This window comes from Microtus oregoni, unplaced genomic scaffold (assembly GCF_018167655.1).
Source record: "Microtus oregoni isolate MIOR12 unplaced genomic scaffold, Mior012 000019F_ref0000042, whole genome shotgun sequence".
Taxonomy (NCBI): domain Eukaryota; kingdom Metazoa; phylum Chordata; class Mammalia; order Rodentia; family Cricetidae; genus Microtus; species Microtus oregoni.
Genome location: NW_024543078.1, coordinates 39,000,130 through 39,016,136, shown reverse-complemented (window position 1 = coordinate 39,016,136; position 16,007 = coordinate 39,000,130). Strand labels below are relative to the sequence as shown.

The 16,007-nt window shown below is 53.6% G+C and overlaps 1 protein-coding gene across 1 annotated transcript; it reads left to right on the top strand.

The window, feature by feature from the left end:
* The first annotated feature begins 969 nt into the window (after positions 1-969).
* LOC121459408 (max dimerization protein 4-like) lies at positions 970-15,045 on the top strand. Its single transcript, XM_041669140.1, has 6 exons — positions 970-1,189; positions 1,271-1,370; positions 4,473-4,502; positions 9,870-9,984; positions 11,102-11,264; positions 11,734-15,045. Exons 1-6 carry the CDS (start codon positions 970-972, stop codon positions 11,889-11,891), a joined length of 786 nt encoding a protein of 261 aa, XP_041525074.1. The 3' UTR covers positions 11,892-15,045.
* The last annotated feature ends 962 nt before the right edge of the window (positions 15,046-16,007 follow it).

Here is a 16,007-nt window from a genome sequence, read left to right as displayed (position 1 = left end):
GGTACAGAGGATGATGTTAGGCTGCCCATTCCCCGTGCATCTATAGACCAACCATTGGGCTTAGGTCAGTCACACAGCCAGGAGCCTGCAGAAGAGCTCGCCTTCTTGTCTGACACCAGCAACAGGTTATTGGAACGGCCCTACCCTCAGACCAAGCACCACAAACAGACTACACTCCGGGATCCCCCTTGCTCGTGGCAGCAGTCAGTGACCGTTTTTTCACTCCTGATGGCCACCGGAAAACTAACTGTTCCTTCCTAATCTGGGTTTGGCATTTTCTGAGAAGCTTTTAGATTCCAACCGTCTGCATCTCTGTTCCAAGTTTTAGCCTTCCCTGAAGCCACTATTCATGCAGGGGGCAGGTGTCATTTGCAGTCCTTTAGCAAGATCCCAGCTCCTGCTCCAATCAGGCCCCAAGCTGGGTCCTCCACCGAGACTGTGGTACAGCTGACCCCGAGCAACAGGTCGTTGCGCACGACGTGCATGGCATGACAAAGCGCTGGGGCGCGTGTCCGCAGCGCATCCTGCGGGGTGTCTCCCGAGACACGGTCCACGTCCTCCTGGCCCCAGCGTAGGCCGGGCAGCGGTCCCACCGCGCTGTGCTTCCTCTCGGCAACGCGTCCTGCCCCGGCGCCCTCATTGGCCCCGCGCCCCGTGGCCGGCCATTGGTCCGCGGCCGCAATTTACATAGACCTATCTGGCCCAATCGGTGTGCAATGCCTACTTAACATGCACGACGGCCGCCAGTCAGCAAGCACCGGGGCCGGGCCACCACGTGCTGTTGCTAAGCTTGGGCTTCTAAATTGTTACTACTGGGGCCAGCCTATCCCAGCCAAGCTTCGCATCTGTCAACATTCTCAGCCCTGCCCGAGGCGTTCGGCCAGTCACCATTGGCCAAGGCTGGCATAGAATCCGCCCCCTAGGTCAGAGCACCCACACCGATTGGTTGTGGCGACCGCCGCTCGCCTTATGTGTCAATTTGAGGGCCCGAGGCGGAGGGTGGCGGTCCAGCGCTGGAGTCCGCGAGTCGGACTGGTGTGCCGCCAGGCGCGGGGCGTGCGGCGAGCAGAGCCGGCAGGAGCGCGCCGGGCAGCTGCCGCCGCCGTCCCGTGCGCGGGCGGCAGGATGGAGCTGAATTCCCTGCTGCTGCTGTTGGAGGCGGCCGAGTACCTGGAGCGTAGGGACCGAGGTAGCCTGCACCCCTTTGTGCCAGGGTGGGCGGGCGGCGGGCGGGTGCAGGGGGCCGCTGACCGCACGGTCTGTCCCGCAGAGGCCGAGCACGGCTACGCCTCCGTGCTGCCCTTCGACGGCGACTTCGCCAGGAAGAAAACAAAGACGGCCAGCCTGGTGCGCAAGGCCCCAAACAACAGGTACCGCCCCCACCCCCCACCCCCGCGCGCTGTGCCCAGCCTGCTCGGGCCGGCCCCGCCCGACTGTCCCCGTCCTCTCCGCGTCCCCAGCGCAGTCCTGCGCGCACCCGGGCGGCCGGCCTGGAGGAGGTGCCGGCCCCGCCCGCGCGTCGCCATCTTCCCGCGGCCGCGCCTCCCGCCGCCGTAAACAGTGCCACGCGTACAGCGTCCGCGCTCGCCCAGAGTCGTTCTGAACTTTTCCAGACTGGAGAGGAGCTGTCAGTTGGTGTCGGCCGCTGTTCCCCGCCTAGGGCCGAACTGGGGACTCCTCCCTCCCTTGCTCTTCTGAAGCTGGCCTTGCTCTTAGGCCCAGCACCTTACCCCCCTCCCTGGATACCCACAGGTCCTGCACAGCCAACTGACAGGGAAACTCCTAACTACAAGTGCAGGGCTGGAGAAGAGCTGCAGGGAGCTATTTCTACCAAGAGTCCCAAGGCCCAGCTACTCCTCTCTTTGCCTTGGCCTAGAACTTGGAGGAAGCCCTGAAGTTGGGGTTTAGGCAAGGCTAGGACTCCTAAGGGTTCCACCCTCCTGGCTGCAGTGGGGATCGTGGCACACCTGACAGTGTCTAGGGGTCAGCCTTGGCCCAGCCACTCCTGTGTGGTCAGTCTGGGAGCTTCCCTGGCAGGCTGGGGGCTTCAGGGGCCCCTGGCAGAGGGTGCGGCTCATTCCTGTGGCCTGCCTGTTCTTGGGAAACAGAGAGCCTGGCACAAGGACCCATTTTTGTGGTGTCCTAGGCCTGGCAAGTAATTGGTTGGATTTCCAACTGCCTGAGTCCCAGCCCTTGGTCTTCTGCTTTGGGCAGTTGAGAGGGACATAAGTATGTTGGAGGCCCTACTGCCCCAGGCTTCTACAGGGAGATGGTCTGGTCCCTGATTCTGTCTGCCCAAACCCTAGGTCGGGAGTTCAGGTTCCTGTGGCATGGAGTAACCACAGGTAATAGGACCTGTAGCAGAGACACTCAAATGCTTCTGCCATATACACGTAAGCAATCTGACCTAGTCTTGTAAAAGAAGCCTTATTTGGGGGGCTGGAGAGATGGATCAGCAGTTAACCCAGCAGAGGACCTGGTCTCAATTTCCAGTGCCTACATGGAAACATACAACTGACTGTAACTCCAGTTCCAGGGTACGTGACACCCTCACACAGACATACATGCAGACAGAACATCAATGCAATGCACATAAATAAAAAATTTACTAAGAAGCCTTATTCTGAACTTCATTTTACAACAGAGGAAACCAAGACATAGACAGATTGAGTTACTTGCCTAGGACCCACTTAACCACCTCTGTCCCCTGTTACTGGATGTGTTCCTAGGCTTCCTCCTACTGCTGGGATGGAGACCTGGGTGCAAGGGGCGGGGGATACAGAGGGCATCCCTGACTTGGGTGCACTTCCCTAAAGCTTCCTTGGACAGAATGTACTCCCTCAAGGCCTAAAGCCCTAGGGGTGGCAGGCATAGCCCTTCCCTCCCCAATCACTGCTCAGTTGAGAAGCTTGTATCCCAGATGTGGAAGGGCATTTCTGAACCTGTAAGGCCATCTGTGCCCTGGCACATTGAAAGGCAGGCTTGTAGATAGCCGGCCAGGACGAGAGGAGGGCAGGAGGAACGCACTAAGGTAAGGACAGAGCAGCTCAGTGATTGACATGTGGACTCTGTGTAGGTCGCTGATGGCCCCCAGTGACTCCATGGGAGGGGCCTAGAGCTAGCCTTTCAGGGTCTCATTCTTTGAGAAGGTGAGCAGAGGGATCAGATCAAGGTGGTGCCCAGACAGCACCTGGCACAACCGTGGCCTCTCCTCAGGCACAGGTGCTTCTAGAACCTGCGTGACAAGCTCCCCTACAGGCTCTCAGAATGCAGGGAGAGTTCCAAGAAAGGCCATCCCCCATGCTGCTGAGGAGTGGCCTTCCAATCCAGGGTTGGGAACCAAGACAAGGGTCATCCTTTGGTCAGGAGGTGGGGGACTGCTCAACACCGAAGGCCCCTGCTGATCCAGCCTCCTACACAACGTAGCAGTCGGGCTGCAGTGTGATCTGAAGACCCAAGGCCAGTGAGCAGCTTCTGTGCAGCCTTCTTGGCTCTGGTTGGCTCATGGGGGAATCCTGAGGTGCTGGTCCAGCCCCAGTGACTAACAGGTCTTTGAAGACCCTGGGAACTGCAGGAATCAGCAGGAATTGAGGGAAGATGGGGACCTTGTACCGTAATGGTTTCAGTAGACAATGGGGCAGGCAGAGAATAAACACTTTTTGGTGAGAGATACTAGATCCAAGATCTGGAGCAGCAGCAGCAGAAGGAACAGGTGGGCAGTGGCCAGCAGAAACACAGGGAGGGACTTGGTCTGGGTGTGTCCTGAGCTTTCCACTCTTGTGCAGCAGGCCCGGGACCTAGAAGCCCTTGTTGGCTTGTGGCATTCCCTTAGATTTTCAGTCTCTTGGAAGCCCGAGTAGTGCCTGTGGTGTTCAGAAATCTGCTCTGATCTGGGTAAGGTTTGCCAGTGGGGCTCATCAAGCAGTCAGTCCCTGGGGTCTCCTGGACTCCGGGTGACATGTTCTGCCATAATGCAGCTCCTGAGAGAAGTGGGAATGGCCATCTTTTGTGTTCTGCCTTGTACTCACAGGCCCAGAAGCATCAGTTTCCTACAGATGCCCCTGTGAAGTGTCTTGGGTGTTCGTATCTGCGCGACAGAGTGGCCGTGGGAGGACAGGATCATCTTGTCTCCTGAGGGCCTGGCCTTTGTGACACATGCTCAGACTGCCACTGGTTCTCTGCATGGCTTGTGTTGCATATAAGGACACAGCTGGCCTGAGAGAAAGGGAAGCAGAGAAGGAAGGTGGCTGGGCACCTGTGAGCCCCAGTTCTCACAGTTTAGCATGGGGTTATCCTAGCCTTTGGTAGGCAGCTGTGCACCTGCCCAAGCTCTCAGCATCCAGAGATATCCTGGACCTAGACCCTCCTAGCCACTGTGTGAGGGCTCCTGGCTCTCTACAAAGAGCCTCTGTTATTTGTGCCCTGGTTTTTAGGCCTTGAAGTGAGCCCTGTCTTTCTATCTCTCTAAACAGGTCTTCACACAACGAACTAGAAAAGCACAGGTAAGTGGCATCCCCATTTCCATGTGAGCTACTGGATGTGACTACCCCCAACCCCAACACTGAGGGGGTGCTTTCGCTGTCCTGGCCTGTCTGGGTTGCCAGGCTATGCTCTAGGCTCTGGAAAGATCAGTTCTAGAGGGGTCTAGGATCTGTTTTCAGGCATTTTAGATTGGCAGGCAAGAGCTTGGCCCAGGCCCTTTAGCCTGGCGTCAGAACTGGTGGGTACCAAAGGCTCGAAGCTCAGCTCCTTGCACTGGTAGCACTCTGACTTTGCTCCCGGAAGAGGACTTGAGTGTGATTCTGTGTGCCTAAGCCCCTTTGGTAACTGTTTCAGCTCTCAGTACAATGGCCTTTGTAGCGTATTCAGCCCTTCCCCTCACCTCTGTGCTCTTCGGGGCCTGCTTTCTAAGGAGGTGTCATGCTCTGCATGACTGGGAGAGCATCCAGAGGGCAGCAGGCCCAGGCACTCTCCCTGCACCCTGGCTCCAGTCAGCTCCTGGGATGGCTGGTGGCCCCTGAGGCTGCTTGTCATTTGTGTCTTCCCTCTGTCGATGACATGGTGTGGCTGAACCCTGGGAGGTGAGAGGCGAAGGGGATACTTGTGACTGCTAGCAGCAGCCCAAGAGGATGTAGAGGTATTTTAGGCCAGGCAGCCCATAAGCAGTAGCCCCGATGCAAGGACCAGGGATAGCCCCTGAGAGACACTAGGCAATAGCTCCGTCCTGACCTCTGCACCTATCTATAGAATGGACCAGTTCTGTCTTGCCTTCTTGGTGTTTAGGGGGTGGGGTGTGTAACTCTGCATCCTAGATGAGCCCTCCTGGGTGCACTGGGAAGGTCTGGAACCCAGCCAGTTCTTTCCCTCCCCCCTCCCCCATGTCTGCGCCCAGTGCAGCGCCAACTTCCGCTCTCCCGGGATTCAGGACTCTGGTTGGGGCGGGTGACTGAGCAGGGACAGAACACCATGTTCCCAGAGGAGATGCACTTCCTGCACTGGCTGTGTGTGGTTGGGGGGTTCCCAAGGGGCCAGGCCACAGAGATGGAAGCCAGCGTGAGGCAGACTTGGGGTTGCTCCTAGGTCAGAAGAGACCAGCCAGCCTTGTTCAGACCTAGGCACAGTATCCTGACCTATAGTGAGGGCTTCCCAGAAGCAGTGTTTGGGAGGATGGATAGGGAATGTCATTGAGGGAAGCATGGGTAGTAAGGGTATGGAACCCTCTTGGAAGGGTTGACCTCTGGCCTCTGTAGGCATCCATTGACCTTGGCCTTGATCTCTGCCATCTTCCTCAAGCCTATAGTTAGAATGGGTTTCATGGAGGCCCTTAATTTAAGATGGGGTAAAAGTGATTCGGGCACCCTGGGTCTCTCTTCCACCAAGCTTAGGGTAGGGTCTGCCTACCTAGCCAATCAGGTCATAGATGTAAAGAGCTCTGAGTAGCCCACAGGCCTAGGGCTTGGGCCCTGGTAGGGACATCAGCCATGGCTTGCTGTAGCTGGCCTGAGATAGATGCCAGGTGTTCCTGGCTGCTGGCTGAAGGAAGGGCTTGTGTGTTGTCCCGAGGAAGGAAGGAAATACCTGGCTAGCTGCCCAGCAGGCCATAAGAGGCATACCCTGGACATGGCCTTCACTGGAAGTGTCCTTCAGAGAGACTCAGGTAGGCCTGTGGGACTTCCCCTTTTGGAGCTTTGAATAGTACTCAGCCAGCCGTAGGCCCACTACCCCTGTGGGTCAGTAGCTCTGTTAGAGTGGCCAAGTCTAGCACTTGCTGCTGACCTCAGGACCTGGCAACCTTCCTAGGCTCAGCTCTAGTCTTCGGTCTTAGCTAGTATTGGTGAGAGCCCTAGATGCTTTTCCTGACCCTTATCACTTGAGTGTCCCAGTATGCTCAGAGCACAGGCAGGTCTAAACCCTTAGCTAGGCCCCTAGCCCCTAAACCAGGCACAGAGATGGTTGTTGAGCCTTGACATGCTCTTGCATGGCAGCCAGCAAGTGCCTGATGCAGTCATGTCAAGAACACGCTTGTTAGCAACAACAGAAGATGGTGATACATAGAAGAGAGTAGGGTCCCCTTGTCCCACGCCACTGAATGTAGGAGAATTCCTCACTGCCATTTTTTCTAGTAACCTGGCCTGGAATTTACCTCTGCTATGCAGTCAAGACTCTGACAAACGTGTGCTAGGGAGTCCTGACATAGAGCCAAGCCCCCCGCCCCACCCCGCCCCAGCCTTGGCCTTTGAGGAGTAGGGGTTTTCAGTGAGAAGTTAGGTGTGGCAATGAGAAGAGATGGGCCATTGCTGATACTAACGCAGGGATTCTAGGGGCAGTTATGCCTCCTTTAGAAGCACAGGGGTTTAACAAGTTTGGGATGCTTAGGGATAACAATGAGGTGCTGAGTCTGCGCTACATTGACTTTAGGGAGGATTTGGTGAGGTCCCAGAGCATCCTAGACTCTAGGACTGTGGTGCTCAGAATAGGTGGTGGGAGGACCTTCTGCATGTGTCCTCAACAACCATAGGCTTACACCAGGGTATGCACTCTTCTGGGTTTGGGTTGATTTATTACTTTTACATTGCTTGTGTATGAGCAGGTGACTTTTATTCATCTCTCGAAGAAATACCATTTTCTAAAGTATTATTCGTGAACTCCCTGTATCCCCCTCCCAGAGACCTTATCCTGATCGCTCAGAGCCCCTGAAATGATAAGGGGCCCTTGTTACCCACTATTCCTACCTGGATCCTTCACCCAATACCATGGAATGCTGCAGACCTGTGTCCATGTGCCCCTAGCCTCCCTGACTCCACTCCAGAGCCTGTAGAGACCCACAGCCATACTTCCCAGGTTCCCTCTGACCTGAGTGTTGTTGAGCTGAGTCTTCAGATGCCCAGGGATGGTTCTGTAGCACCCAAACTCTAGATGTAGAAGTACCGGTCAGTGATATGGGCCAAAGTCAATGGTCATTCTCCCACAGGAACTGTAGCAGGTCCCCATGTACTGTCCAAGTAAGTTCCAGCCACCTCCTTACATTCTAGTTGGTACAAAGGAGAAAATGAGCATCTGCTTGTTTGCGTTTTCATTTCCTGACTGCGCATGGGATGGAGTCTGTTTTCATGTTAGAGTTGCCCTTTGTTTTCTGCGACTTGCCTGTTTGTGTCCTTTGCTCATTGTTATATGAAGGCAGTACTCTTTATTTTTGATGTGTATGAGCTCAAAATATCACTAATACTAACTGTTTTGTCTTTTATATGTATTGCAAATGCATTTCTACTGTTATTTGTCTTTCAGCTGTGTTTCTTTCTTGTACAAACATGTCTTTCTCTGATTGTAAAACTAAATGTGGGGTTTTTAAAACATAGAAAACCTGGAAAAATACAGAAGAGCACAAAGCTAAAGAAATAAACGTTGCCAGCCACATCCCTGGAGATGCCTGCTTCCCGTGCTTCATTGTGTTCTGTGGAGTCTCTGTGTGCGTCTGCTCTTTTTTTTTTATTTTTTAAACAGAAGTGGGTCACTTGTCACATATGTGGTTCCGTATCCTAGTATTTTCACTCGACAATCATGAACTGGAAAGATAGATACACCAAAAGATGACAGTGTGGTCATCTCTGGGACAGGGGACTTAGGAATTCCTTGTTTCTTGTCAGATTGCACTTTCTATCAATTACCAAAAAGCCATTGCCGCTGACATGATTAGATAATGGGTTGTGTGAATTGCTATTTGCTGTGGAACAAGTATACCTGGTGAGAAGGGTCCTTGGCTACTTCTCCCGTCAAATCCCAATGGTGGCTTCAGGACACCTTCTCTGCTCCCTAGCCCAGCTCTGTTTTCTAGTCCCTTCAGTTCCTAGGGTTGGATTCTCACTGTGCTGGAAGCAATGACGCTAAGATCTGGACTCTGGGCAGGTAACCATGTATGCAATAGTATGGAGCCAGGAATCTGTCTATGTATGGTGAGATTGAAGATCCTCTAGCCTTGAGGCAGAGTCAGGGGCTTACACACACTCACACCCGGCCTCCTAGCTAAGCCCACTCTAGTCCTATATCTAAGAAGTTCTTCCAAAGGTCTAACTCCAGTTCACCAAAAGGACCTCTAGGCCTTAGGGTGCTTGGCCAGGATGCTAGACAGGAAAGTGCTTTGTTAGCAATGAGTACAGTTTTAAAGGCATAATGGCCATGGGTGAATTCCCCCTACCCCATGTATGACTGTTAACATCTCTCTATGGTCTCTTCCTGTATCCAATGGCTCCCTTCTCTGTCCAAGAGATGTCTGTTCCTGCATTCTGCCTTCCAAGGTCTCTTAGGATTGAGGGAGTCTGTGGGGATGACTGGGGAACAGATATGAAAAGTAGACTTTCAGCATGTGCCACTCTTTTTTTAATTGAAAATAGATTTTTTTTACACAATATATTCTAACTATGGTTTCTCCTGTCATTTCTTCCTAGATCTTCCCTACCTCCCCACCATCCAACTCCACACACACCTTCTTTCTCTCTCTCTCTAGAAAAAAGACAATCAAATTAAAAAACAAAACAAAACACTGTTAAAGAGGAATATATGTGGGCACTGGCCATGTCAGGCCAGTTGGGCAGCAGGTTTCCACAATCCTAAATAATTTCTGTCCTTGACTTGAAGTTGCCCTTGTAGGAATGTGTCCAAAGCAAGCCATACTGACTTGGAAAGCACTTTGACTTCCAGTAGGCCCTGGCAAGCGCCATAACTGGGCATCTCTCAGACAGAACACTGGTTTCCTACAGCTACTGTCAGGTGGGATGTACAGATGCAGCAGCAGTCCCTGTTACCACGGTAATGTCAGAGATAGCCTGTGGAGTTGAACTTAGCTGCACCCACAGACCAGGCAGCAAAGCTCTCCAGCCTGTGAACAAGTACTGTGACTATGGTTCCAGTTTTGTGAGAAAATAGATCCACAGAAATGGGTACAGGAACGGAAGTCTGGAATGGTGGAATTTCCAGTGAGACCACAAACCAGCAGAGAGAACTGGTCCTCAGCCTCCCTTGACCTTATCAACTCATGCTTTTACGAGGACAGGAGTGACTAGAGCACACTGTGCAGGGCAGAGTCTTAGGCCCCATGGAACCACGAGGACACCATATCCACAGAGGTACCTGTGACAGGCTACTCCTGAGGGGATGTGTTATCCAGACCAGGAGGGAATTCCTGGAGAAGAAGATAGATACTTGAGCCCCGAGGCAGAGTCTGGGGCAACTTCCAGGTCAAGAGGCAGGCCTGCAGTAATACTGGGGCCCATGGAGGGGCTTGGCTGGCCATGTCCCACCTTCTGCCAGCCACATCTGTCATAGTTCTGTGGGGTTTGCTGCCTAGCTTGATAGTCTGTCTCTGGCTCTTTCAGACGAGCTAAACTCAGGCTCTACTTGGAACAGCTCAAGCAGCTGGTACCCCTGGGCCCTGACAGTACACGCCACACCACTCTGAGCCTCCTGAAGCGTGCCAAGATGCACATCAAGGTAAGCATGCTGTGCCCTCTGCTCTCCAGCCACCCTGATGTCCCCCAAGCCATCCATTGGTTCAGAGGACCTGGAGGTGGGTGGTGGAGCCACCTAGCAGGTCCTTGTCAGGAATTTAGGGGGAGACCCAGCAGAAGCTGGTGGGTGGTGTGGAGGCTACATGCCTTGTGTTAGGTTCTGTTGAGTGGTATTTGGCAGGGAGACAGTATGGTTGGCTGTACAGGTCAGGTTTCAGGCTGGTTCAGTGTTATAGATAATTCTCAGTAACACTGGATTGTGAAAGGGCAGCGGCTGGAAGGAGAGGTGGAGTTAGGAGAGGGGCAAAGTGCCATTGTATGCCTTCATGGTCAGACTGGGAGTAGACAACATCTACAGGGAGTGGGAAGAGTGGTAGAGACTTGGGAGTTGGTGTGGGACTAGGATAAGGGGGATATACCTGACGCAGTCTCCTAAGGCCTTCAGACTGACGGTTGCTTATTTAGTGTTCTTGGGACATTTGGGTCAACCAGGGTAGGTCTTTCCTGTCAAAAGGGCTCCTCTGCTTTATAGGTGTGGACTCACAGGTCAGGCGTCAGTAGCTTTGAAAGTTATGTCCACGGCCCTGGAGTTTTAACAGAACAGCAGTGTCTCAGGTGGGCCCCACACAGGAAGGTTTACAAAGGTAGGAAGGTGTGTGCCTTAGAGATACACAAGGCCTGCTTGCAGGCGTCCTCCGTACCATTTCCCCACTGCTCTTCCATGCTCAGATGCTGCAGATACCCAGTGAAAGCCCAATCTTGGGCAGGTGGAGCTCTCATGAGTAGGGTTGGAGGGAGGGGCCTGCCAAAGTTTGGATGGCACTGTACCAGGTCTTGAGAGCCATACGTGTCTCCACTTCCTGGGGCTGGCCAGCAACACTGGGCATTCTACAGCTAGTTAACAGGCCAAGAGTGAAAGGTCAGGCTGAGTAGTCACCTTGCTGGGGTGAGGAAGGGCATATTAAGCCTTTGGGCGTCTGTGGTTCTGTCTAGCAAGTCATTTTATTGGTAAGGATCATGCCTGTAAAGCTTCTGTATTTATACCCAAGGGCAGTTATTCCATCTTGGCCATAGACTCACAGACCACCCTCTATCCCTAGAAACTGGAGGAGCAGGACCGCAGGGCACTAAGCATCAAGGAGCAGCTACAGCGGGAGCATCGCTTCCTCAAGCGACGCCTAGAGCAACTATCAGTGCAGAGTGTAGAGCGTGTGCGCACAGACAGCACTGGTTCTGCTGTGTCCACGGACGACTCAGAGCAAGGTGAGTGCCCAGGCATACAAGGTAGGAGCTCGGACAGCCCAACCCTGGCCTCTGGGTATGGGTATCACCAAAGTTCCAGGAGGACAAGGAAGCACCTAGGGAGAGAGTGATGTTGGTGGTGACAAGGTGCCCACACCACCTGAACTAACTGCTGGCAGTACTACGATCATTTCCCAGCCTTGCATGAAGAAGGGGTGGGAAGAAGACAATGAGGCACAGAGGTCATGACCTGACTATGTGAAGGCAGAAGATGGTCAGCATGCTGCAGAGTCTGGGTTCATAACCCAAGACTTTGGCTGGAGCCATCCTAGCATCTTCCACCTCAGGGTTCAGAGGACCTCCCTTATCTTTCCCCAACCCCAGCCTCCACTTCCATAAAAGGGAAACATGAGCTCTAACTTGGAAGGGAGCCCCAGTCTGGCTTCTTTGGAAGGGGCCACCCTGACCCATCCTCTCTCTGTTCTCTCAGAGGTAGATATAGAGGGCATGGAATTTGGCCCGGGGGAGCTGGACAGTGTTGGCAGCAGCAGTGATGCCGATGACCACTACAGCCTACAGAGCAGTGGCTGCAGCGACAGCAGCTATGGGCACCCTTGCAGGAGGCCTGGCTGCCCTGGCCTTTCGTAGGCTCCATGTCCTTTGCTTCTTGGCCCACCTGCCTGCCCACCTAGCCAAGTGTCTCAGCCTTCCTGCCTCCCTTAACTGAAGCCAGCCTCGTCATGAGCCTACTGCTGTGCCATTCTCGAAGCTCCAGCTGCTGCCTGGTCTGCCCGCCTCTGCCTGCCCACCCTTTGGTCAGGACTCAAACTGCCTGCCCCTTCCCGCAGGGCAAGAGCCCAAGCAGGGAAGTAGGGTGAGGCTCTCACATCTGAAGCCCAGCATAGTCGCCCACAATCTGTTCTCAGATTCCTAATCATTCCAGAAGTATTAAATGTCATTGCTGCAAATCTCGGTAGGATCCGTGTAGGGGCCTTAATGACCACCATGGGGAGCTTGAACCCCAGCATCGGATCCCAGGAGAGAGGAGTGAACTGAGAAGGAAGGAAAGGAAGAAAGAACAGAAGGCAGGCGGGCGCAGCTGTCCATCCATTCATCTGTCCATCTACCTGTTGGTCCACACAGGCTCCTGAGGTGTGGACAGAGGGATTTGTGAAGGGCAGGGTTTGGGTGAGCATTTGGAGCAGGTGGGTGGGATCCTTTCCCTTGGTGTCAGGAGCCAGGGGGATGCTCTTGGGGGTCTGTCTGGACCACCTCATACCAACTTGGGTGGCTTATGCTCTATTAGGACCATCAGATGTATACACATACGCCTAGGCTCACACCCACAATCACATACACACAGACACATGGACATCAGAGAATGTATGTCCTGAGATAGTTGGCCTGAGGTCACTTGGAAATGATGGCCTCCAAGCCTGTGCTTGACTCTCACTCAGGCCCCTGCTCACCTGTGCCAGCCCAAACGTCTCTGTCTAGTTTGCACAGGAAATAGATAGGGCCTTTCTTCCTGGCAGGGGACTGGAATAAGCTGGGTGGCAAGCTGAAACCACTGGGTCCTCCAAACTTTCTCATCTCTCTTTCTTAAGAAAAGAAAAAAGAAAAAAAAGTTTGACAGGGAGCACCCAGAAGGGGCCTCACAAGTCCTGCCCAGGGCAGCCTCAGCTGGCAGAGGCTTTACCCAAAACACAAAACAGAAACATTTTTAAAAAGAAAAAAAAAAGCTCTGAAGACTCGCCAAGGGACATGAGTGTGTGCCGCCTCTATTTCCTGTATGAGATTTTTGTACTCTATTTTCCTAGCCATTGTTGTGTCCTTGTTTGCTGAGGGGTGGGAGCGACCCAGCGTCTCAGGGACCCATCCTCTGTCATATCGTCATAGTGTGCCTTGTGTCCCCTGTTTCATCCCACCCACTGCCACCAGCATGTTCCTGTGGCTTATGGGATGCACCAGGCCTACTGGCAGGTGCCCCCTCACTGCTTTCCCACAGCGGCAGCCTCCTGGGAGGAACATAGGTGTGCCTGTGTGGCTCCTGTGGCTGAGTTTTGTATCCTGCAGGGCCATGACCTGGCCTCCAGTGGTGCCTCCCTGGTAACTGGCAGGGTGGCTGTGCCTGAAAGTTTGGGGACAGCAGGCCTGCTGGCCTGGGGCCTTTTCTCTGGCCTTGGCAAGGACCTGGAGCGTCAGCCATGGGCATCTGACAAACACAGTTCTTCTGGAGGTAGTGCAGACCTGGCTAGGAGGCTCCCGTTGGCCTTTCAGTGCTAGAAGTGCTCTAAGGGACACCACATAGCAATATTTGGGTCGTGGCCATATGCTGGCCCACAGCGGTGCCTGCCACCTCCTCTGGTGCATTCGTAAACAATTTCCAAACTGTGGGGAAAATTCCTTGTTTATCTTCAGTCACGCCAGCGAGCATCCTAGGGTGGGTGGCCTACTGATAGGCAGAATGGAGTTCCTGGAAACAGCTCTGGTATAGAGCCTGCCCCAGGGGTAGTCAAGACGACAGGTGGAGAGCAGGCCTGGGTAGGAATCCATGGACTAGAAGGATAGCCAACATCTTAGTAAGCTGGTTTCCTGATGGGTATTCACGATGACATGTGGGCAGCAGGCCTGGGTAGGGTCCATGGACTAGAAGGATAGCCCACATCCACATCTTAGTAAGCTGGTCCTGTCGACATTTCCAGCCCACTGGGCATCAGTGTCTACCCAAGCATGTCTCCTGGGCACTTGTTTTGAGCACGCCCACCCTTAGCACAGAACAGAGCAGAGCTATGTTTAAAGCTCTTGATTCAGGGCTCCTGATGTGCCATGAATTCTTATATCATCAACTCCCTTCTCCGTCTCCAGCACCTTAGAGTCTGCTTCCACCCTTGCCAGCAGAGTCCACTCCTGGTGACCAGACTGGCCCCCTTGGCTGAATTTTATGGCAGCTCAGCCCTTTGCCTTTTCAGGCTATGGTTCCTATGTAGCCTGGGAGTTGGCCTTCTCAGTCACCCAGGGGTGCTAGCCAGCTGCCCCTCCTATAGCAAACATGTGAGGGGTGGTCCATAGGCATGGGGGCTGGTGCTAAGAGTTATATATCCATTACTCCTTCTCCTGCTCTCTACCGTTTGCACAGTATGGCCACTGCTAGTGGTCATAGGATTCAGCCAAGGCTATTGTGTGTCTGCAGAAAGAAATCTGGACCAAAATAGCTGCTGCTCATGTCCTCCACCTGCACCTGACTATGCGAGCCATGTGGTGCTCTGTAACAGAGTCTGGACCTCCAGGCTCAGGCTTGGGTCCCCTTACTGGGAGGTGGTCCAGATGTATCAGACCAACCATCCTGTTGCAGGCCCAGCTGGTCTAGCAGGAGAGGAGACAGAGGTTATGTCTCTTTATAGGCCCTAGGCCTGCCTCTGCAGTCCTGTCCTGCAGGTGCTTGAGCCTGCCTTCCTAGGCAGAGGGAGTTGTGCACCAAACTGTGGCTGGACAACCCCTACCCTTCTGTGTGCCCAAGCCTTTCCTGCCTCTGTTGGGTCAGTTAGCCTACCACCTCTTGTGTCTGCACAGAGGGTCTTGACCCCAGGCCAGCAAGCAAGTTAGCTCAGGCCTCTAAACTAGGGCACTAGGGCAGGTTCCGTGCCAGAGTATGTGACTACACAGGGGGCCTGGTGCCAGTGCAGTGGGTGAGTTATGAGACCTGAGCTGCGAAGTGGAATGGGACCCCCCATCCCAGCTGTCTAACAGATGGGGCTGTGCTGTGTCATTCTGTCATTGTAATATAAATACAGATTTTTATACCTCATCTTCTGGTTTCTAGTTCTTTCTGTCTCCTTGCTTTTCTTCTTTCCCTCCAGCTTCAGCTAGAGGGCCTGACTCACTGGAGCTTGGCTTATCCTGGCCTTTGGGAACCAGCTTTCACATCTGCTGTTTCCTGGCCAGATCCATAAGTCCACCAGCCTCTCCGTGAAGACCTGGGTAGAAGGACCACACACCCTACTCTGCCAGGTGTTCTTGTTGCTGGTCTTGTAGTTTTACCCTTTTGTGGACTAGGACACTGTGGGTCCAAAGACAGCTCAATCCTTATGGGTGCTATGCTGATGAGGTGCCCTCTGCAGGGAAGTTGTTGGGTCTCCCTCCGGCTACACCTTCAAGGACCAATCCCTGGGCCCATCCCACTATTCTCACAGTGACTCGGGCATAGCTTCTGCCCTCAGTCCCTACTGTGCTGAGGTGGAAGTGTGGCCAGCTGTGCTCGGTGCTAGCATGCAGACTTGGGCTTCTGAACTGCCCTCACAGAAGCAGCTGGGTGGATGTTAGAACACACAGGATGGGGAAACAGGACAATGTCCCTGACATTCCACCTCCTATAGGGAGGCTTCAGCCCATTCACAGGAATCCTGGCCCTTGTCTTTGGGGACTCAGCTGTCCTCCCTCCTTCAAGGATTTGCCACCTTGAACACCATAATGGGAATGGATCAGGACTTCCAGAGAGCAAGATGTCACCACACCGAACCCTCTGTAGAACACATTGGGGATGGCCTAGTGGTACCTGCTAGAAAGGTATCAGTCCTCCCAGCAGGCAACAATGGGCTCTGGATTCTTGAATATGTGCACCCTGCCTTCTCTTGGGAAGGAGTGGGACTGGGCAGCCTTTGAGGCAGTTGAAGGTTACTCAGAAAAGGTGTTTTCTCATGTGAACACAATTGAGACCCCAGAATTGGTACAATTTGGATGTTTATGTCGATACGGACATTTAAA